This window comes from Anguilla anguilla, chromosome 7 (genome assembly GCF_013347855.1).
Source record: "Anguilla anguilla isolate fAngAng1 chromosome 7, fAngAng1.pri, whole genome shotgun sequence".
NCBI classification, from domain to species: domain Eukaryota; kingdom Metazoa; phylum Chordata; class Actinopteri; order Anguilliformes; family Anguillidae; genus Anguilla; species Anguilla anguilla.
The window spans coordinates 10,261,504-10,284,249 of NC_049207.1; the positions used below are offsets into that span (position 1 = coordinate 10,261,504).

At 45.2% G+C, this 22,746-nt stretch overlaps 2 protein-coding genes across 6 annotated transcripts; one reads left to right on the forward strand and one right to left on the reverse strand.

The window, feature by feature from the left end:
* Window positions 1–808: 808 nt before the first annotated feature.
* On the reverse strand, window positions 809–14,477 carry LOC118231084 (bromodomain-containing protein 1-like). 4 transcript variants are annotated; one of them, XM_035424556.1, is made up of 13 exons: window positions 13,865–14,295; window positions 10,823–12,204; window positions 9,713–9,869; window positions 9,179–9,310; window positions 8,408–8,536; window positions 7,924–8,236; window positions 6,938–7,195; window positions 6,126–6,623; window positions 5,580–5,706; window positions 4,845–4,975; window positions 4,198–4,307; window positions 2,653–2,807; window positions 809–2,265 (listed from the first exon to the last, which is right to left on the reverse strand). In XM_035424556.1, exons 2-13 carry the CDS (start codon window positions 12,184–12,186, stop codon window positions 2,082–2,084), a joined length of 3,558 nt encoding a protein of 1,185 aa, XP_035280447.1. In that variant the 5' UTR covers window positions 12,187–12,204; window positions 13,865–14,295; the 3' UTR covers window positions 809–2,081. The 4 variants fall into 4 exon arrangements, with proteins under 4 accessions (XP_035280447.1, XP_035280448.1, XP_035280450.1 ...); XM_035424557.1 differs by having other exon boundaries at window positions 4,845–4,972; window positions 13,865–14,229; XM_035424559.1 differs by lacking the exons at window positions 809–2,265; window positions 2,653–2,807 and having other exon boundaries at window positions 4,204–4,350; window positions 13,865–14,475.
* A 265-nt stretch (window positions 14,478–14,742) lies between these two features.
* LOC118231083 (zinc finger BED domain-containing protein 4-like) lies at window positions 14,743–22,026 on the forward strand. 2 transcript variants are annotated; one of them, XM_035424555.1, is made up of 2 exons: window positions 14,743–14,965; window positions 16,717–22,026. In XM_035424555.1, exon 2 carries the CDS (start codon window positions 16,953–16,955, stop codon window positions 20,790–20,792), a length of 3,840 nt encoding a protein of 1,279 aa, XP_035280446.1. In that variant the 5' UTR covers window positions 14,743–14,965; window positions 16,717–16,952; the 3' UTR covers window positions 20,793–22,026. The 2 variants fall into 2 exon arrangements, with proteins under 2 accessions (XP_035280446.1, XP_035280445.1); XM_035424554.1 differs by lacking the exon at window positions 14,743–14,965 and adding an exon at window positions 14,981–15,213.
* Window positions 22,027–22,746: the final 720 nt, after the last annotated feature.

The window sequence follows — 22,746 nt, forward strand, 5'->3', positions numbered from 1 at the left end:
AAAAAAAAAACTGCATGGTATACCTTTAAAGGAAAAACCTTAGTAAATGAGTGGAGAAACAAAACGAATGCAGATGCTTCCATACAGGTGTACTGCATGATACAATTCTGCCATTAACATACTGTCATGCTCTGTGGCATGAATAAAAATGCAGAGCAGGCCCAGTTGACCTCGAATTTGGATTAAGATGGCAAGAGGAAAAGATCCAAGTGACTTTGAAAGAGGCTTCATTGTTGGGGCAGGGATGGCAGGACCTTCAGTCACAGACTGCTCAACTGGCTAGTGTTTCAATTGGAACAGTGTCTAAAGTGACATGTGCATTTAGATCTATGGGAAGGACATCAGTAAATATGGTCAGAAATTGTGGTAGAAAGCGTACATCCAATGACCGCGATGCTTGTGCATTAGTGCGATATGTGAGGAAAAACAGAAGCGCAACTCTTCCGGAGGAGACTGAGAATGTCAACGCAGGACATAATCAGACTGTCAGCAAGACAACAGTCTATCGACAACAACACATAGAGAGGGGTACTATAGTAGGCTTGCAGTGCATGAACCTCTCATTACAAAGATGAATGCAAATTTGAGAGTTCAGTGGTGCAAAAAGCATAGGCACTGGTCTACAGAGGAAAAATGGTATGTATATATAGCATGTATATGTGTGTGTATATATAGACTTCTTTTAACTTTTAGTAGAGGACTGAAGTCATTACCTCATTAAGATAAACTCATTATCAATAACACGCATGCATGCACACGCAGCTAGGGTGTCTAGGATTTACGATTATCCAAAATACTACTCCTTTTCTGTATTTTCAGTGTATTTATTAAAAAATAAAATAAAAACAAAAATAAAAACCCTATTGGGGTGATCCCAGTAACCACCTAACAATGGTCTATGTACAGAACATACCATACAAAAATGTTTTCAAAACCTATCTATTGCTACCCAGGATCCTACTAAAATAACAATCACAAATTCTATTGATCAACCATCAAAATTACACGAAAAACAGTCATATTTTGCAAAACAAAAATAGGTCCACAATAACCTGCCATCACTTAATCTTTTACATTTCTCTGTATATAAAGTAATGCAAATATTTTTTTCTTTACAATAAATAAAAACAGACTCACCCTCCTACAGTTATAATAAAGGTCCCTGTAACATAATAATGAAATTAAAACCACTGATTAAAAATGTTTTTTTTTTTAGTCTGACTAATACCATTCACACCAGACAAAGTAAAAATAAAAAGTAGGAAAAATCTGGGCAGCTTGTATTTTTGGTTTCGTGAGAATGACGCACTTTCGGTTTCCCATAGCTACTAAAGATTTCCCCGCGTAAGCATCTGAAGTATACAGATATATAGATTTATATAAATATGTACAAACAAAACATACTAAAATTCTTGAAAATATTCTTGTACAAAAATAAAGATGCAGAGTGAGGAAGTTTAAGCAAATAAACTTCAATAACTTAAGAAAAGCAGAAACAAATGAAAAGGAGTTGTTGAAATACTTTCGAAACAGTTTGTTTAAGCCCTACACGAGTCTTGTTTATAACCAGGACTTCCTAGTGTCCGTAGCACCAGCAAAGACCGCATGATAGTGCTAACATGAACCACTTTTAAGTATAAATACCAAGTAATATACAGTACCAATTCTTAAAAAAAAAAAAAAAAAAAAAATCTACACAATAAGTTAGTGTCGGGAAATGTACAGGTATTTACACAGTTCATTAAATACACAGGTATTATAAGTGGCGGGAAATGGAGTGAACGTGGGGCGAAATGTTGTACAGAGTGCAGAGGTCTGTGTGCAGTCCAGTGGTGCTGTGGTAGCAGTCACGGAGAAACACATTCATCAAGTAGCAGCCATCAGGCCAGCAAGGCTGAGAGGGTGGGGGAGTGGCGGGGGGGGGGGGGGGGGGGGGGGTTAGGGGGGTGTTGCTGGGCAATACAGATTGAGGCGTCTGGTGAATTGGAAGGCGAGTAGGGGGGCCCTGCCCCCACCCCGCCCCACCCCGCCCCGCCCTCCCCACCCCCGGAGGTTGGGCGAGGCTGGCACGGGCCCGAGGCTCAGTCCACGTCGCTCAGGTCGCTGGCGGGCTGGTCCTGGACGCGGCTGAGGTGGTTCATGGCTCGGTTGAAGGCCGTCTGCACGGCCTTCCGGATGCTGGAGGTGCGGCCCTCCATCATCTTGATCTTGTCGATGGTCTTGTCGATCCCCAGCGGGACCATTTTGGATTTAGGAAGCCACTGCCTGCGGACACGAAAAAAAGGGCGTGGAAGTTTAAGAACCGCTCCAAACGCCTACTGAAGCGGTCTGGAAAGGATATTTCCTTAAACGGTCATTATGGTTAAAAACCCAGACGCACATCATCACGGACACCAGGCCATAAACACTAATGTCGGGTAATCGACAGACACTAAACGCCTCGTATACTTTCTCACTTAATTATACGCTGTTTCCCAGGGGACTCACGGTGCAAACACGCTAGATATACCTACTCCCGATACACCTCCTCAAGTCAGGAGTATTTACGAGAAATAAAACATTAGCGCTACCGCAGTGACTCAGAATAGATGGGGTACCCAAATGGGCGCAGTGCACTTAACTACGTATAAGCAAAAACTGAACGTTTCTCACCAACTGCGTTTGTTGTCGAAGAAGAGGACGAGGAAGAGTTTCTCTCCGGACTTGTACTGCATCTGCTCTCCGATCCTGAGCACGTCCAGCGGGGGCATCGGGATCGAGACGCCGTTGTGCTGACAGCCCACCCGGGGCATCTTGGGGTCTATTATCTGCCCCCGGGGAGAGAAACGCGTAGGTATGGGTTCTGATGCTCCCGTTAACAACCCCATCCAAGGACATGCAAGCTCGATGACATGCAAGCGCACGTACACACGCTCCCTCAAGCATGCGCGCGCACACACACACACACACACACACACACACACACACACACACACACACACACACACACACACACACACGCTCCCGGGTGGGAACAGACAGGCCTGCTGATGCAGTGTTGCAGTACAGTTATCTGTACAGAGTATCACAAAGCGAGCTCACATGAATATTGGTTACCAGCTCCAAACACAAGCATGCAAAAGCTTCCACGACGACCTCTCAAGCATAGGAAAAGTTGGCAACCATGTGATAATTTATGAACGAATGCTGCCATCTAGAGGAGGAAATGTGATGTTTACTATTAAGTATTCAAATTTGAAATTGAATACTGAATAGTGTTTTCATGCACAAACCTGAAAGGGAACATGTAATAGTGCTTCATGCACAGATTCACAGTATCCAAAGGTGACGTCAGTGGAACTCTTTGTGAACATCCCAAAAAGGGGGAGGATGCAGTGAAAATGCACTGACCGGATGCACCGTCCATAAGTCTCAAAACACCTAAAGATCCTGAAAAGAGCTGGATAATGAATGCTTGTGTTGTTCTGTTATCACCGCAAAACAATCTTAAACAGAGCTTGCTGAATACAGTGTGTGCTCTACTGGGGTGTATACCATAAATAAATAAAAAATAAATAACATAAAGCAATGGCCCATGGGTAAATATTAATGGGGCCAGACTAGAAAGTCTCATGGACAGGTCTGAAATGGTCATTCCAAGAACAGACTGACGGTATGATGCAAAAATTTTAAAAGCTTGTGAAATGGTTTAAAATAAACTACAAAGGCCACTCAACAAACAACAGCATCACGTGACTGTTAGGGACGAAACTGGGACTGAATAGAAGCCCTTTCTCCCTCTTCTCTCATACTGCTATTCTCAAGTATCCACACAATATTACTTGCATTGCACTAGAGAAACCGGGTTAGGTCCACTTACTTCGAAAAGAGAATTTGACTGATTTGTTCTGCAACAGGAGTTTGTGCATCTCAGCAAACACATTACCGAAGACACACTTCACAGACTGGCAGGAGTATTAAACCCATGTTGTGTGTTTTCGTGAACACAGCGATGTGTGTATGGAAGCGAGCGTGTATGCGCATCCATTTGCGCCCGCCTGCGTACGTGTGGTTTTTTTTGCGCATGTGCAGGCGCAGGGGCAGGGGCATGCACGAGCATGTGGCGTGTGAAGGGCGGGGCACGGGGGGCAGGCGAAGGGCATGAGAAGGAGGGGGAGACGGTCAGTCGCTCGCGTGCGTACACACACTCACACTCACCAAGGCAGGGTAGGAGGGGTATCCGCTACATTTTGCCCAAACTAGTTTTAGAGGTTCCAGAACAACAGTTGCAGCACTAGCAGGCATCCATATATTGCTGTTGCCAACTTCTATGGAAGCGGGAATAACGACAATCAAGTTATGAGGGGTTCACTGCAAATACAGAGCAAAATACCTCCAAAAGCCATGCTTATAGTGACAGAGCAACATTACCACACATCAGGTTCGTCAGCCTAATCGATGAACAATGAATATACACTGACACATGAATTAGACAGATCAAAACAAGCAGAGAATAAGGGCCATCTAATCAGTAAATAATAACAATGGGAGGTAAACACAGAAGCTAAATGACGTGATTAAAAATAAATGAGTAAAAGAAATTCTGATTGTGTGTATTGATCGTCAAGCTCTCTGAGCGAAAGCCACTATCACTGCACAATGTCTGAAGACTACAGACTGTGGGGAAGATATTATGCAGCCGATGTTCCTACCACTGCACAAAGTGTCATACTTCAGCTTGCCGTACCTTTCATTAGGTATTCAAACAGGCACACTGCTAAAGACGAACACGTGGCATGCATGCAGTCGCGCCTCCTGAACACACGCGGTGCTGTGTGTGGGGGGAGGGAAATCGGCCCACGTACCAGCTGCGATCCTGGCTGCTTTGGCGAAGTTTCCGTTTTCGATGCAGGCGATCAGCTGGGTCTTGTCGTCCACCGTGTTTCTCCTCACCAGCGCGGGCTTCCCCTTCCCGCACTTTGGAAGACTGAAACTGCTAGCAGAGACCAGAGCACAATGAGTCCTGGATGTGACCCCCATTACTGAGCACACAGCTCCTCCCCTCACTGGAAAACACGCCGCACCAAAGGGCCTGGAGTCTGTGACGGTGAGCGGTGCTAATATTAGTGGGTGCTGTGAGACTTTAGCAAGACGGTAATATGCAATATGCAAGACCGTGTGTGAACGCGTGGGACGATGTGTGAGAGTGTAGGCATGGTGCAAGCCTGCGAAACAGCATGTGATTGAGTAGGAGTGCGCACATGTATAAAACAGTCAACCAGTAATAACATAATGGACAATATATCTGCTCAAACAGAGGACAACTGGGGAAATCAGAACAGCGTGCGAAATCAGAAGGACAGTGTGTGAAATCAGAGGACAGCATGTGAAATCGGAGGACAGCATGTGAAATCGGAGGACAGTGTGTGAAATCAGAGGACAGCATGTGAAATCGGAGGACAGCATGTGAAATCGGAGGACAGTGTGTGAAATCAGAGGACAATGTCTGAAATCAGAGGACGTGTGAAATCGGAGGACAGTGTGTGAAATCAGAGGACAGCGTGTGAAATCAGAGGACAGCCTGCCAGAGCAGCTCGTACCTGGTGCTACACAGCAGGCTGCCGCTGGAGGAGATGCTGGACTCCGAGGCGCACCTCCGGCGAGGCTCCAGCTGCCTGCTGGGACTGAGCTCTTTCTCCTGCTCGACGACAAAGCCGTTAGACAGTCCTGGAGACGCGAGAGAACAGCGTCAGGAGAAAGAAAGATCACACATTATACACACAGCAAGTGCACATACAAGGGCAAAAACACAAACTAAATTACAACAGGCATAAACGGTAATGACATAAAAATGCACTATATATTCTCCTCTATTTAAATTAGACCAGAATTTGTAAACCAGTGATTATTTTTACAACAATGGAAAAAAACCCAGTGAAACTGGCAAGACAATGCAACAAACAATATACAGGTGAGCAACAAAAAAATTAACTAACAACCAGGGGCAGAGAAAGTAACATAAAAGTTGGAGTACCTCACTTAATAGATAATATTGAGATACGGTGCCCTATTAATTCAGTATTGTTTAGCTACTACGATGGACGCCGCGGAGGAAGAGCGTAGTGGCGAAGCCGCGCGAGGGCTACCTGCATCGAAGCGCTTGCTGGGGGACGACTCGTCCCCCTCGCTGTCCCCGCTGGCGCTGCGGGACCGCTTCCTGGGCTGCAGGAGCGTCTCCAGCCGCGGGATCACCACGGACAGGAAGGTTTTGGTGCCCAGCTGGGGGCAGGGGGCCTGGGGGTCGGGCTCCCTGCTGGGCTTCTGGGGGCTGGCGCTCTTGGACTTGCGGAAGAGCACCGACGTGCGCCGGTTGACGGGCCCGGACGGCTCGGACAGCGTCGACGTGGCGACCACGCTGACGTCGCCGTCGGGCAGCGGCGGGCACTCGGAGGCGTGTCCGTTCAGCGTCTCCTTGGATCCCGGCGCCCCGCGTTTCCCGCCGTCGAACTTGACGCGCTTGTGGCACTTGCTGTCGGGGCTGGGGTGGATGGGTTTGAGTGTAGGCGGTTCTGAGTGGCTGTCTGCGTTCATCGGAGGAGGCAATGAGTCAGAAGGCTCCAGCTTCGGTGGCAGAGACTTATCTCCTGTAACACAGTGAGGACAATATTCTAGGAAATGCAGGTTACAAAAAAAAAAAGAAATACCAAGTGTGAAACTGGTATACCGAACAAGGCTGGTTCCAGTTCTATAGCAGTAAAGGGGTATAATGAACCAGCTTAGCCCAAGCTCTACAATGGGAATCTGGTACAATGAACAAGGCTGATTCCAGTTATACAAATGAAAAGGGATATAATGAGCTGGACTGGTACTACCTCTACAGAGGAAAAGTGGTAGGGCCAACTAGGTGGTTATAGCACCCTGGAGCTACCTGCCCCCTATAGAGTGTTTGCTTGCATACCGTCATCCTCTGTGCCCGGTCCAGCGGGCTCCACCTCCTCCGGTCTGGACCCCCTCTCCTCCAGACGGGACCCCGGAACATTCCGCAGGCTCATCTCTGCACGCACGCTGCTGATCTCCTTCTTCAGAAGCTTGAGGCGCTTGCTACGCGAAGGGCTGGTCTTCATGCTACACGTCTGGTCAAGCTTCTCCAGCAGCTCCCTCAGCTGCTCCTCAGGAGGCATGTGTGCCCGGTTGGCCGGGTTTAGCAAGTGATCCACTGTGGGAAAGAGCAGAACCTCTTATTCATTATTAAAAAATAAAAACATAATCCCTCTGGAATCACCACCTGTGCCTCTAGTTACTACTGTACTCTCAGAAGCACTGCACCTGAAGTGAGAGCACCTGTATTTGAGCCGGCTTGCACCCTATAGTCCACTCTATGCTTCAGGGAAGAGCAAGGACTACTGCCGTTTGCATCGGGTCGACAGAGTGCGTGGCGAGTCATCTTGACAACCTTAAGTAGCCTTAACTTGAGAAACCCTGCAACCCTATACCCAGAGATACAACTTGCCTAATCGCATTGGGTGTAGGGTGACTTAAACTCACCCTGCACCCGAAGGTATAAGACCAGCTGTGGCCCGCTGTTGTGAACTCCCCATCCCTTGCTGGCTAATGACATACACAAGGCTTCAACGTGCAACAGTAAGGCCTTCCACTGCCTCTGAGGAAAGTGATAACTCTTCCTGCTGCGATTACACTAGCTTGGCCTCATTCTCTGCAGAATTCTAAATGGAGCATGTTTCTTAAAAAAGCAGTTCATTGAAAGTCATATGAAGCTGTCACTGAATGGGATCTTGGTGACTAGGTGCTTCCTGTGGGTGGGAGTCACCGGCCCACTCTAACTTCGGTTTTTAAAACTGCTTTACAGGGCTTTTTAAAACGCATTGCTTTTACATGGCTTTATCGCAGTCAAATTTAAGCCAAGATCAGGCTGGTCTTGCTCACCATCCTCCCAGGAGAAGGCGGGCGGAGGCTCGAGCTTCGGGGGTTCGGGCAGGTGCATCCCGCTGTCGAAGTCGAACCCGGTGACCTCTGCGTGGCGGCGGGCCTTCCTGAGCAGGGCCCCGCCCTGGTCTCGCAGGCGCACGGCCGCGCGGTAGAAGATGGTGTCCTTGGCGTTGTACTTCATGCAGTTGGCCACTATGAGGTTGAAGTCGGCCTCAAATTCGTCCAGGTTCCTGTACCCGTGAGCCTCAACACGCTTCCTCATGGTGGAAAAATCCATTGGCACCTTGATGTGGTCCAAGTAATCTGGAACCTTTAAGACAGCAATATGCAAACGTACATAAACACAGGGCGAATTACAAAGGTATCATTGTGAAGATTGTGTCTAGTACCGTACAGCATAAATATACTATCGGTATCGGCTTCCGTTCTTTCCCATCTTCTCCACTGCAGGCTGGAACACTTTGGTATGGATGAGCCTCACCTCTTTGAGGCTAACGGGCTGGGAAAATATCTTGGCCTGGTCCTTCTCCTGGAGCTGGTCCAAGACGGACTGGAGCAGAATGGTCAATGGGGTGAGCTGTACCTCCAGAACAGACTGCTGCAGCTTCATCTATACAAGACAAAGCACAGGTCAGGTTCACAGCTTGTGCACACAAACTTGCAGCAATGTCAGTTGTGGTTTCTCACAAGACAATGAACTGAAACCACAGTGTGAAAGAAAACTATTGTGAAAACAGCCCATCTGTGTTGTTTGCGCTGGTGTGAACGTGGATGCAGCCCTCTGGTTTTCATATTCAGAGAACTGGGCGTGGCTGCGATTTGTGGCATGGCAGGCTCCTCTCGCTATTGTTTTCGTATTTGGTCAAATGATTAAGATTTCAGAAGTGTGGCATTCTCCTTCCTCTCGTGTTAGCGCCCAAAGTGGGGCATGGCTACGCAGGGTACCCCCCAGGTATTAACAGCGGAGGTGCTGCACCTCTGCTGAATTCACAAGCACCTCCGCAAACAACAGAGAAGAATCAATAAAAGCTCACACTCAGATCTCCATGGAAGGGGAAAAAGGGCACGGTGGAGCCATTTAGCGAAACTGACACCTTGTCGTCATGTATTCACAGGCAGGGTGCAGGCTGTGTCTTGTGAATACCACAGCTCACCACTTCGCTCTACCGCTGCTTATCCTCCGAAGCTTTAACTCCGCTAACCGCTTTCCTGCGGGGAAACCCTGCGTGTGACATCGAGGCCGTAGCAGTACCTCCTCCCTCTTGAGCTTCTCCCTCTTGCGGATCAGCTCCAGTAACAAACGGGCGCGCTCCAGGTCATGGCGCAGGCGGTGCCACTCCTTCAGCTGCTCCTTAAGCGCCCGCCTCTCCTCCTCATTCTCCTTCTAAGGAACGAAGCAGAAAGGAAACAGATTAAACGCATTTATTTCCACTGCTTCCAGGAAAGAGGACCGTTTCCAATTCTCACTGCCCTCTGGTGTGCTACGAGCACTGTGTCCAAACCTTTGAGTAAACTCTTCAATTACCACTGCACAGATCAGAATAATGAGTCTACATACCTGCTGAACTGCGGCCTGTTCGGACCAATGTTAAAGAATCCCCATTCACGCCAATACATTTTACACCATGATAAAACATTCGTAATCGCAAATACACTCAAATTAATTAAGGCACAGTTTAGGAATCCATTATCATCCCGGTCAGTAACCGGTTGACTATCATAAGAGCATTTGAGTTAAAGTGCACAGTAACCCTGGGAGATGTACAGACGCTGCGTTTGAACTGACCGGCTGCGTGGTTTTCTGGGACTGGAGGCTGGACTGCAGTCGTCGGATCAGCGGTACGCCGTTCCTCGACTGCCTTTTCAGCGACCAGTAGCTCAGGGCCCGCTCGATGAACACTTTCTTCTTCTGGACAGACACCTGACTGAGGATGGTGTTTAGCCTAAAGAAATAAATGTTGTTCGTTTGAGTTTTGCGGAGGCTCATGTGCCCATGCGCCCAATCACACCACCTGACCCCAAACTCGACGATTCCTCAAGTGACGCCATTTGCGTATCCTTCTGCTCATTCTACACTGAACACCCTTCAAAAACGTAAGCTTTTTTTAAAGCTTAAACATTGCTAAATCTGTGAATGTCACAATGATGGACTGAACTATGATGTTATGATCATGTTAATCTTAACGTTAATGCTCCGTCCAAGTAAATTTACCCCCTCCTTCAATCATAATAATTCAGCCGAAAAATCAGAACATAGCTCAGGTCATTTTGAACAGGTAAAAAATTTCTGCACTGCGAAACATCACATTTTTATTTCATTAGTTACACGGTGAGTTTGGGCACAGGAAATGGTGAGGCTGGGACCACCACAGGTTCAATATGCACACGGGACAGACAGTCTATCAATCAATTCAATAAAAAAATACATGCATCAAACTAGCATAAATATAATAATGAATGCCAGCAAGAGACTATACCAAATGGGAGACACAATGATTCTATCTAGGCCTTTGCTTTCTATAAAAATGTATTTTAAAAAGCACACTTACTGAAAAAGTGGCAAGAGTACACTACGCTAAATCCACAGAAATTCAAGTGTTACAGTTGTTCATTAGTGGACTGGTGTCTGGAAAAAATTGACCACACCCACCCCAGAAAAAACATATGACAGTTTCCCTGTTATAACTCCATCACAGTTTAAAATGATACATTTAGAGCAACTGTTGATAAAAAAAAACAACCTGTTACAAGGTTAAAAAAATTAATTAAAAAAAGGAATGGTTTTGTCAGGAGAACTGACATTTGCAGGCACATGGACAATAAAGCTAAACGAAAGCAATAGGTTTGTGTTCTATAAATCTAACCTCGTCCCACTGGCCGACCTGGCAAAACGTACCTTTGGGGAGGTATATTCGGCATGGATACTGCTGGGACCACAGCCGGGGGCTCGGAGACGGCCTTCTTCTTACTCTTCTTCTTCTGTCTGCCTTTTAACCGGCTCCTGCCGCTGTTCCTGTCCCCGTTCTGACAGAGTCTGTTGTTGGCTTTGGCTTCTTCGTAGATGGTGAGGGGCCTCCGGACGCAGCCGGAGGGGGTGTGCGCGCCGCAGTAGGCCGTCTTCTTCACCGAGAAGGTGGGCGTGCCGTCGTCCGTCACCTCCTTGACAGGCTCCATCTTCATGTAGAGCCCGGCCTTCTGGGCGCAGCTGACGTGGAAGGCGGTGTAGCAGTTGGCGCGGTGGCACTGGATGCAGGCGCCCACGCCCTTCTCCTTGCACAGGTAGCACGTTAGCTTCCAGCGCGCCGGCGGGATGTTCTGCATGCCGTCAATGGGCTCGATGAAGACCGTGTTGGAGAAGCCCACCTCGGGCACCCACAGGGCGCAGACCACGTGGCCCCAGCGGTCGTCGTCGGTCTTCTTGAGGGCCCCGCCCCGGTTGGGGCAGAGCACGCAGTCCACGGGCTGGGAGGGGGCCTGGAGGCAGTGCCTGCACAGCCACTGGCCCTCGGGGATGTAGGGCACGCCGTAGCACTCCTGGTGCACGGCCAGGTTGCACATGTCGCAGAAGAGGATGGCGTTGCTGTTGTGGCACTCGCCGTCCATGCAGATGCAGCAGACGGCGTCCTCGTCGATGAGCGACTGGGGGTCGGCCTGGCCCAGGCTCTCGAAGAAGGACTCCTTCTCGAAGCGGTCCATGAGGAACTCGAAGACGTTCTGGGAGACCTGGCTGAAGCCCTCGCTTCTCCGCTTCTCGTTGACCAGCTCCAGCCAGGCGTAGTCCTCCTCGTCCATGTCGTACTCCACCTCCTCGTCCAGCTCCTCGGGGGTCTTCTCCACGTAGGTGAAGTAGGCGGAAGGTCGCCGGGGCACTGCAGGCAGGTTGTACTCCACCGTGCGGAATTTGGGTTCAGGGAGCGTGTTGGTCGGCGCCTGGGCGCTCTGCGCGGTGGCGTTCAGCGCCGCGTTCTTCTTCTGCTGGCTGTTCTTCAGCCTGGTGGACCGGACCAGGACCTGCTGCGGCTTCTCGCTGTTCTCCTTATTGCTGTTGCACTCCATGATCTCCTGGGCCGTGGGGTCGTCATCTGAGATGACCTCCAGCTTGTCGAAGACGCTGATGCGGTGCACGCGCCCGTCGATCTCCAGCTCCACCATGCGCTGCGCCTGGGCGTACGTCAGCGTCTCCCGGTTGGGCGAGGGCCGGATGGGAGAGGACGGGCGCTGCGGCGTCGGCGCTCGATGGTTTCGCGTTTTTCTCTTCATCCTGAACGCCTCGAAAACCTGCAGCAGACACGGATGCCCCATCACAGCTTAGACCAAAGAACAGCATCCTGTCTTAGTTTCACTTTCCATTTCCTCACTTTCAAGCTAATCTTACAGTGTAAGGGGCTTGAGATTCATTCACTTGCAATCCATTTCAGTCAGGAAATCCAAGTGACGGTACATATTTCTTACAAGCCAACACAATAATCTAGTATGAGTTTAATCATAACAAAGCAATTCTAATTAAGCTTTTCTAACAATTACATTTCAGATTTTCTCTAAGAGGCCAGGAATAAAATAGAACATTTTCAAGCATACATATGCTTCAAATCACTCACTGCACAACAGGTCAGATGTCTTTGAGCCAATCAAAACTGCTGTATAGTGGATCTCGCCATCTGAATTACTCTAGAGCTCTATTTATTCTACCACAGGCAAAAAATGGTTGGATGCTGCGTTCATGTTTGTGAGTGGAATTATCACAAATGCCTCCTTCAAACATACATATAATGCATATATGCTTGTCTGAACTGACAAACCTACGTAAGTAAGCTTACATTTCCTTTCGGGACAATCAGTGAAGTTGTATTTTGGTAATCCACAGAGCAACGAAACAACAGGTGACAGGAATACAGACTGAAATAAGTTATGTTAAGTTATGAGCACATATAAATGAAACGCTCAGGTCAGCTCCCTTCTTCCTGAACCATGCACAACCCTGGATGCTGGCGAAGACAATGGGAAAATAACACCATGCCGGCACCAACTAAGGTGACAACAACCTTTACAACAAAAGTGGCCTCGGAAGGATCGATTCAAGAACAAAAATGAATGAATTACATTTCGTGCACGAAATGAGAGGAAGCACCAATATTACTGCAACCCAACACTGAAACTTGCACTAACTTTTAACACACATATCAATTTTACAATGCTAGACGTAGTTCAGGACACTGTTCGGTGGACTAAAACAAAATACTTCATTTTTGGTGTTTGCAGTTCGTAGACAGACTGGTAAATATACTATGCACAGAATGCAAAATTAACAATTTAATAACCAACTGTCATCCGCTGTAGTTGCGGCAGCAGCGTAGATATAAAGCACGCAATCTACCCAAGTGACAGTGAGACTGAGCTGCGCTCGCCTCTTTAAATTCCGGAGATAATCAAGCATTGCTTAGCTAGACCCTGGCTGCACGTTGAGACAATAATAACCCTTTGTTTGCAGCGAAATCCATGAACAACTACGAAAACTCAAACGTTGGTTTGTCAATGTTGCTGGGAAACTATAGTTGTTTGACGTCACTGCACCAAACGTTTTGCCGGGATAGTTTGAATCAATGGGATACAGTGACACAGCTACAGTTTAATATCAACAGTGTATTCCGCCGATGTCTCCATTGCAGCCATCTACATGCACACCGCGCAGTGCGTGCTGATCCGCCAGGCCACGATCAACGGGGAGACGAGCAACATCGCCAGCGGCCTGCGTTGCTGGGACGGTTCACAATAATAAAGCTAGGAAAGACAAATATGGCGTCCAACAAAACAAGAACCCGAGTCGATTTTTAAAAAATCGCATTTTTTCACCCAGATTGTCAAATTAATTCGATACTAAGCATCGATATATGAATGATCAGCACATATATACGTATAGATCACAACAACTAGCCCATACCTTGCAGTTCCAAAGCTTTTGCTGAAGACAGCAGCAGCGCTGGTGAAAGCAATGGCGATGTGGCCTGCGGAGCGGCAGTGATTCCGCACAATCTTCTCATCCAACGGGCGCCGTTCAAGCTTTCAGCTGGAATTCTTAAGGATATGTAGATGTATCCACCACGGCCGTCTGGATTCCGACTTCGGTTCTATCATCGGTATGTAAATACAAGTAAAAATAACCATTCGTAAATTGCACAGTTTGCTTTCTAATGACGACCAGCAGCTACCCAAGGCTTCCCTCTCCCAACAACAATGCGGTTGCACTGGAGGCCCCACCCGCACGCACAACGTAATTACGTAAGACTAAGAGGGGCGGTCAGGAAGCTGCCTTTAAATCCAACCTTACTGCTTTGGTCAACTTTTGCTCATAGCTGGGAGACGAGGTTTATACAAGCTATAGTTTTTTGATAGCCGGTTAAAATAGTATTCTTCCATTATATTTTCACGTCAACAATTTACGAATGTCGTACTGATTATGTATGAAAATAAAAGTTCAATATCACGAATACTAAGGTGGAACCTTTAATATAGTAGTCGACCCCAGTTATCTTGCTAATACTGTATGCAAACATAGGGTACTAGCAATCGTTAGGTTTTTAGCTTTTGTTTAGTATAAAATAACAGGACTGAGGGGCGAGACAAATGTAGAGAGAAGGTGCAAAGCTGACAACATCGTCGCAGCTATCCAATGTTATTTTCTTCAATTCAACATTGCACCTAAGTCAGGCACAGTCTGGTCAGTACGCGAAGATAAGTGCCACACACAGTTCCACCCTCGTCTATCCAGAACAACTATAAAGGTTCCTGGTTTTGCCCCACCCATTGTTGAGTTTTATTGCCCCTGAGTGAGACCTTCCAGGTCAAGAAACCCCGTGCAATGCTTAGAAACGTTAAGTGCTGCGATGACAAGAAGGGAAAACAAAGCACAGCGTTGTGCATTTGATTTTTTGGGGGGTAATTATAGGACGAAGAAACATTGCGAATAAGTACTTCGTGCGTGTGTGTTTTAAAATACGACACGAGGAGGTCTGAAGAGGATGCCATACAACTGATTGGAACGGTATTAAGCATTGGCATTGTTTTGTTTTCTTTTTTATTACTACGTCGCCATTTTGGAAACCCTTCAACCCCATGACATCATAAAAGCATGTTTCTTCCGTCCTACGCTGTGCATGTAGCTCCTGCTGCTGAATGTTAACTGTAGCGTAGACAAAGCAACCAACTAATTGCCCCTTTAGAGCAATGAAATGTGATGCATTTAACTGTTTAGTTACCAAAACTGATAGGAACTGACCTCAGGGCATTCAGGTATGTGCTTTTTATTTGTTGTGGATTGACAAACAGTTAAAATACACTGCGAGTGTTGGGCTGATCCGGTTCTCTGACCGGTTCTTCCACTGTTCTATTGCCAGGATCTGGATCTTCCTTACCAGGTCGAGCTTTTTTATGCCGTAGAATGGCAAGATCCCATGGCGAGGCTAGATTTTTAAAAAATATCTTTTCGTAAATATAAAGATGTAACTCTGAAGTTTTCAGCACTTTGAGATTGTTTTCTTTGGTTAATTTCAGTGACAGCAAAGTGGCGAGTTAACGTTTACTAGAATCATTTTTGTATGCATAACGGTAGCTAGCCCTAGGGTTAATGTGTAAGTTAATGACATGTAAGGAAGTAGCGAGCCAACCAGACGTCCATTGTTGCATCGCAAGCGACTCGTTTATTACATGACATTGCATTTATTTGGCAGACGCTTTTATCCAAAGCGAAGTACGTTTATAAATAACGAACGATATAGCTCCCCAACAATCGATCATAAACTATCGCCAGTTAACTGGTTGCATGCTGGGGATATTTACATATGTAGGCCTACCTATATAAATTGTCAAGCACTGGCGATATAACGTTGAATAATATTGAGGTGGATAACTAATTTTGATTACACGCATCATTTAATTTGGGTAATTTACTGTCAAGAAACCCCTACCTCCGTTTCCGTTTGATCTCACGTTAACTTGGCTGCATTGTGGGTTAATGTTTGTTATCAGAACTAGCTACAATTGCCTAGACGTTAGTTACTAATGTTGCTGTCAGTCGTGAAGTTTTCAACTGTAAACGTCGGTTGGCTTTTGTTGACTATAATGTTTGCTACGTTGTATATGGACCAATGGACTATGCTGTTAAGCAATATTGTTACTTTGTAGAACAACTCCGATAACGTTACTCTGTAACTGTAAGATTCAATATTTATATAATAGGTCTAAATACTAAAAGGTAGTTTTTACCTTTAATTATTCATTCCCCCCTTTCTCTAGTGTAAATGATTGTATGTTTCTTGATGTAAATGTCTGTTTGTAAATGTGAATGTTATATGCTGCTAGAAAAAATACCCCTTTGGCCATAATGAAGTATTCTATCTGTCTGTCTGTCTATCTATCTTACAAATGATATTTATCTCACATCCCTATAGTCAATTTGGGGCAAAAAGTATGACATTCCAGATTGATAAACATTGGTAGGCTACACTTTTATGGTGGCTGCAGATTTGGAAGTTGAACTTTAACAAGTGTTAAATGTTTGTCGATAAAAATGCTAGTTTATAAAATAAAATATTGGTACCAAGCTGTAGCTTATTTGCCAACAAATTGTCAATTGGTAGCTCCTAGTAAGGCCCCTATGGCAAAGATGTTAAATAATGTGACATAATATTTCTGCATCTGGGTAATTGCCCAGGGGGCAGGTGTTGATGTTACTACCACATTTGGACTTAGCTATGTGTGAATAATGTTTGATCTTTATTTTTCAATACTCTCTAGATATGATGCTGACAAGAATTGGATCTATTGTCTACTTGCAAAAATTAAGCAAATGGATGAATCGGATCAAGTTTGCCTCACTTGGAATGGACACAGGTGCATTGATTGATTGAACATTAATTAGGGTGGAAAATAAAATAAATCAAAAATCAAAGAGTCCACCCATGGCTCTCAGTAGCTTTGTAGGTGGGTTTTAAAAAAGGACTAGCTCTCAAGCAGAATTTCAGTCTGCTAACATGGACAGTGAGGAAAACTGCTCCCATAACGGTGATGAAAGATGCTTGGGGAATTGCAAGTTTACAGAAGACTACAAAAAACAAGAAGCAAAGGGATCATGTTTAAAAATTATGGGACAGGATGGTTATGTGTTTAAATCATACAGCCTTACACTTCATGAGGCCACAGATGCAAAGCCTGCTTCCTATTCCTCAGGGACATTGGCTGAAGAACCACCTTCAGGGTTTTCTGCCCTTGACAGTAAGTCAGGAGGCTTGTCTTCTCAGGTTGATGGACATTCATCAGAATCTCCAACATCAGGCGAACAGTCCTCTCAGAGGGAGATGTGCAACAAAGAGGATTGTCCCATTTCTCCATCCATTTCAAAACAAAGTCCGGAGGCTGAGGCAAACTGCATTGTTGAAAAGATAAAAATAGAGCCAGAAAGTGAAATCGATGCACATATTAAAGAGGAGGAAACAGATTTCAGGGATAAAGCAGTTCAAGATGATGAAAATGTATCCTTTGACAACTCAGTAGCCCCCTTTGCCACTAGATATGATGATTATAGCAACTTGCTTAGTGGTTATACTAGTACTCTTTATGACGTTGCAATGGATGCTGTGACACAGAGTCTTATATCATCAATAAGAAATCCTGTTAGTCCTCGAAAGAAGTCTCCTGCTTGGAACCATTTCTGCATATCTCCACGAGATAGCACCAAAGCAATCTGCTTGTATTGTATGAAAGAGTTCAGTCGGGGTAAGAATGAAAGAGACCTCAGCACCAGTTGTCTGATGCGGCATGTGCGAAGGGCTCACCCCACTGTGCTTTTACAGGACAGTGAGCTTCCCTCCAGCACTTCAGTTAACTCTGTTGTCTCGTCCTTAATACCTCCCACAAACCCACAAAATGACAAAGATCTGGCAGAGAACGCAACACCCACTTTGCAAAAAAATACTTTACCATCAGACCCATCTGCAGATAGCGCAGAGGTCTCGTCCAAAGAAGTGCTCCGAATTACACCAAAGGTGGAGGAGTCTCCCAAACACCATGCCCTCACGGACTCTAACTTGCATTCTAGCAGCGAATGTTACGATGATGGTGTGGAAGGAGCATCTGAGCGCATCCTTGCAAATCCTAAAAACCCAAGCTCTCGGAGGAGGTCAGCAGTGTGGAAACACTTTTATCTTTCCCCCACAGACAGCTCCAAGGCTGTTTGTGTGCACTGCATGAATGAATTCAGCAGGGGAAAGAACGGTAAAGATCTGGGAACAAGTTGTTTGATACGTCATATGTGGCGGGCCCACCGAGACATTGTCATTGAGGAAAACCAACAGGGCTACAGCATTCCACCGCCTTATACTAACTCTCCAACTCTTCTGTCACACATGAAGTTGCAGGAGGAAGAAGAGTTTAAAAAAGAGCCCTCCTCCATTTCATCATCTCCTAAAGCAATGTCGGATGGGGTTCCCCAGTGTCTTAATGAGGACATTGATGTCAACGAGGACTCAAACCATGCATTATATCAGTCAGGGCAAGAGTCTTCCCTTGACATGTCAGTGACTATAGGACTAGCGGGTGAAGGAGAGCTGCCTCGCACCTCCTCGCCTGATGGTCTCCCTGAAGTCCCAGCGCTAAACAAAGAAATTATTTCGGTTTTCCAACAAAACAAGAAAATCATGAAGCGGGTAAAGTCAGAAGTGTGGCACCATTTCATTGTTTCCCCAGTAGACCAGCTCAAAGCACTGTGTCGGTACTGTTCTTGTGCAATCAGCCGTGGGAAGCGTGGTGACTTTGGAACCAGCTGCTTGATGAGACATCTGGTGAGACGGCATCCTGATGTCCTGAAGAGCCAAAAAAGCATGAATGACAATGCCTCCTCACCTCAGTCACCAAATGTCATCAGTACCGGGGAAGCACCATCAGAAAATTTATCTGATACCCCTCTCATTGAGAAAAAACTTCACACAGTCCCAGTTTTTAGCAAAAAGACTTCAAAGCTGTGGAATCACTTTTCCATTAGTGCCACAGATCCCACAAAGGTTGTTTGTTTGCACTGTAGCCGCACAATAAGCAGAGGTAAAAAGACTACGAACCTTGGCACCAGTTGCTTATTTAGGCACATGCAGAGATTTCATGGACATGCTCTAGAAAAAAACAACAGCAATGTCTCAGGTGTTTCCTCTTCTGAAGTACAAACAAGAACTGATGAAGTAAAACAAGGACTAATGGACACATCCTCTTATGAAGAAAATGTTGAAAGATTTGATGAGTCCCACCCAGTTGCCAAAAAAATAACTAAACTTGTTGCTGAAATGCTTGCACTGGATCTACAGCCCGCTGCTCTAGTAGAGAATGTGGGTCTCAACCGGTTACTAGAATACCTGCAACCACAGTATTCACTCCCCTCATCTTCCTACTTTACCAGCACTGCCATACCGGAAATGTACAAGAGTGTGAAAGATGTTGTCATCACGCACCTTAAAGAGGCCGAGAGTGGCATTATCCATTTCACTACAAGTGTCTGGGTCAACAGCCAGACACAGGAGTACCTGACCCTGACGGCACACTGGGTCACTTATGAGTCATGCATACGATCTCAAGGCCAAGACTTCCACTGCTCCGCTGTCCTTAGCATTTCTCCAATTGACTGTGACTACAGTATGCTCAATATTCAGAAGGAGCTGGAATACCTCTGGGACACTTGGATTAATTCTTCAGGGCTGAAAATTGGGTTCACTGTAACAGATAATCAGAGCATTGGAAACGTCTTGGATGATAATGATCACATCGCTGTGCATTGTTTTGAACACTCCGTAGACCTCATTGTAACTGAAGCCATAAAGAGTCAGAGGATGGTTCAGAACCTGTTGAGTATTGCTCGTAAAATCTGTGAGCGTGTTCACCGCACAGCGAAAGCAAAAGAGAAATTGATGGAGCTTCAAAGGGAATATCACTTACCAGAAAACCAGCTGGTCCAGGACATTCCCTCCAAGTGGAAAACGTCCCTTTACATGCTTGAACGTTTAGTGGAACAAAAAAAAGCCATTGATGAGATGTCAGTTGAGTGCAATTTCAGGGAATTAATCAGCTATGACCAGTGGGAAGTGATGCAGTCTGTGTGCAATGCTTTAAAGCCTTTTGAGGTTGCCTGCAGGGAGATGAGCAATCGGACTGCTACGTTAGGCCAAGTAATTCCGCTCATCCACATTCTCAACCGAAAAATAGACTTGCTTTTTGATGAGACTATGGGCATTGACAACATGCTCAAGTCTCTGAAGGAAGCTATGATGAGCCGAATGTCCTCAACACTTCATGACCCAAGGTACATGTGGGCAACAATGTTGGACCCTCGCTACAAGACCTCACTGTTCACAGAGGGGGAGGCAGAGCAGTGCAAACAAGACATCATACAAGAAATTGACACAATATCTACCTCAGCCAAGAAAACGCATTTGCTTTCCAATGGATGTAGTGAGATCCGTCCTCCACCAAACAGCATTCTGAGTAATAAGGACAACCTCTGGGCCCTCATGGATGACATCAGGACCAAGATCAAACAAGAAGAGCGACCTAAATCATCGGAGCTGGCAGTGCTAGAGTATCTTGAAGAAGAGATACTCGATCAAAGCTGTGATCCTCTGGATTATTGGAACCTGAAGAAGTTCCTGTGGCCAGACCTTGCCAAAGTAGCTGTTCGGCATGTGGGTTGCCCCCCTAGCGTTGTCCCAGCAGATACCCTGTTTTTCACAGCGAGTATAAACTCTGCCCAGATTCAGTCAAGGCCACTGCTGGAAAATCTGGAGGAACTAATCTTTTTAAAGGTCAATCTTCCCCTGATATATTTTCAGTACTAAAAAGGATGAGTTTCACAGTGCTCAACTTGGCCCAGTCTAGGAATAATTCACAGCCAAGTCTATGAATTATTCCTAATGTGTCAATACACTGAAGATATTTTGATCTTATTGGCTCAGGTACATCACACAAAGTTTGGACCAGTAACAAATCAGATTAGTTCTTAGAATATATTTTGTGCATACTACTGTTTAACACTTGAACTGGAGGAAGCCTATGACCCAGTAAATTGAGTTTATCACAGGAGGGAGAGTGTAGCTATTCATATATGAATTGATTTATTGCTGTTTTTTTTTTTTTGTTGTAAAGCTATTTTTTCCCTTCTTGTGCCTTATGCAAATGACTTCAGGTCAAAATACACAGTACTTGACTAATGCTCAACCATGTTGTAGACTTCAAATGTATGCGATTATGATAAGATCTCGATACTGAATTATGTTTTTTATACAAGTGACAAACAAAACAAAAACCGGATTTTTTAAATTGTGAAATTGTTAGTTATGGTGCTGTCCGAGAGGTAGTTTTCTTTTTAACTTCTTGAAACTATCTCTAAATAGACTATGAATTAGTGCTGTATTTACAATTGAAGCAATCTGTTTTAAGATATTTTTTCTTAAGCACATTTTTTCTTAAGCACATGCTCCAAAACGATTAGTCTTCTGAGGGATTAAATTATTGGTCACTGTTGAGTGAAATGACACTGTACATTTATGAATTCTGTTCAGAATGTCATGCTTGTGTAAGGATTAAGACTGGAATTATGCTAATGCTGTACCTTGTAAATAAAAAACATTTTCCTTGGATGTATATATTGTCTTTCACATAAAAAATAGGCTGTATGTTGATGTGCGTGTGATCCATGCCTTTTACCTTGTGAGAAATGGTGGGCTAGAACTCTGTAAAATTAGTTTTTTTTAAATGGGGGACTACAGCAATGGATTGCTGGCCTGTCTCACTTTCTGTGGGGAAGAAACTGAACCAGAAGGTGGTTAGATAGAATAAATCCTGTACTTGTGTCCTCAGTTGCCTCAGCCAGATGAATCAGAGATTATCCCAGGATAAAATGTCAGACTGGGGGGGGGGGGTCTGAGTAAGAGTACCCTTTCCCACCCCACACCATCCGCTGTCTTGGGCCATACCATGTCTGTGCTTCTGCCTTATTGCTGTCCATTTGCTTGAGAAGCATATAATGTGCATTGACATTGAAAAGATATATAAAGTTTTGTTTCCCCAATACATTTTCAAGAGTTTGCTTTCTACTTTGGGTACTTTTTTCTTTTTTGTAGGCTTTCTGTTGTGACTGATACATATTTGAAAGGTGGAGCATGGTACCACATCCAATATTATGCGAGATCACACAATTCTGCAAAATCACGCAATTGTGCGCATGAGTCCACCTGTATGCTATTCCATGTGTCAAAACAAAATCTTTCGTCTACATCTGCAAAAAAAAAGTAAAGCATTTTAATTAAATATTTAAATGAAAAGAGGTGTTCTAAATAGGAGAATACTGTGTAATGGTTACAAATTATGTTTGTCTCAATATCTAGAGCCAATCACAATATTTAAGGCATGTCTTTTATCTGAACTGTAACCTCTAAATTTTGGAATGCATTTTCAAAAGTGGGGGAAAGAAGAGGTGTTGTACCTGGTTGGTATTGTTTTGTGAGGCTTTGTAAATTGTCTTTGTATTTGGCTGTATGAATATATGAGATATTACATGACAACCACTTAACAGCATCTCTTATGAAGAACACTGTCTCAGGAATTTAATCGTGTGTTATCACCAAGAAGGCTCATTCATAATTTAGAAGTTTTAACAGAAGTGAAAAGCAGTATAAATACAGCCCTATTCTGACAGGATTCGTTTTACCCAAGGATGTCCTGTAAATATTACCTATTACTCCTGTGATTTTAATCCTGTATCTTGCCATGTCAGTACTTTTTTACCAGGTT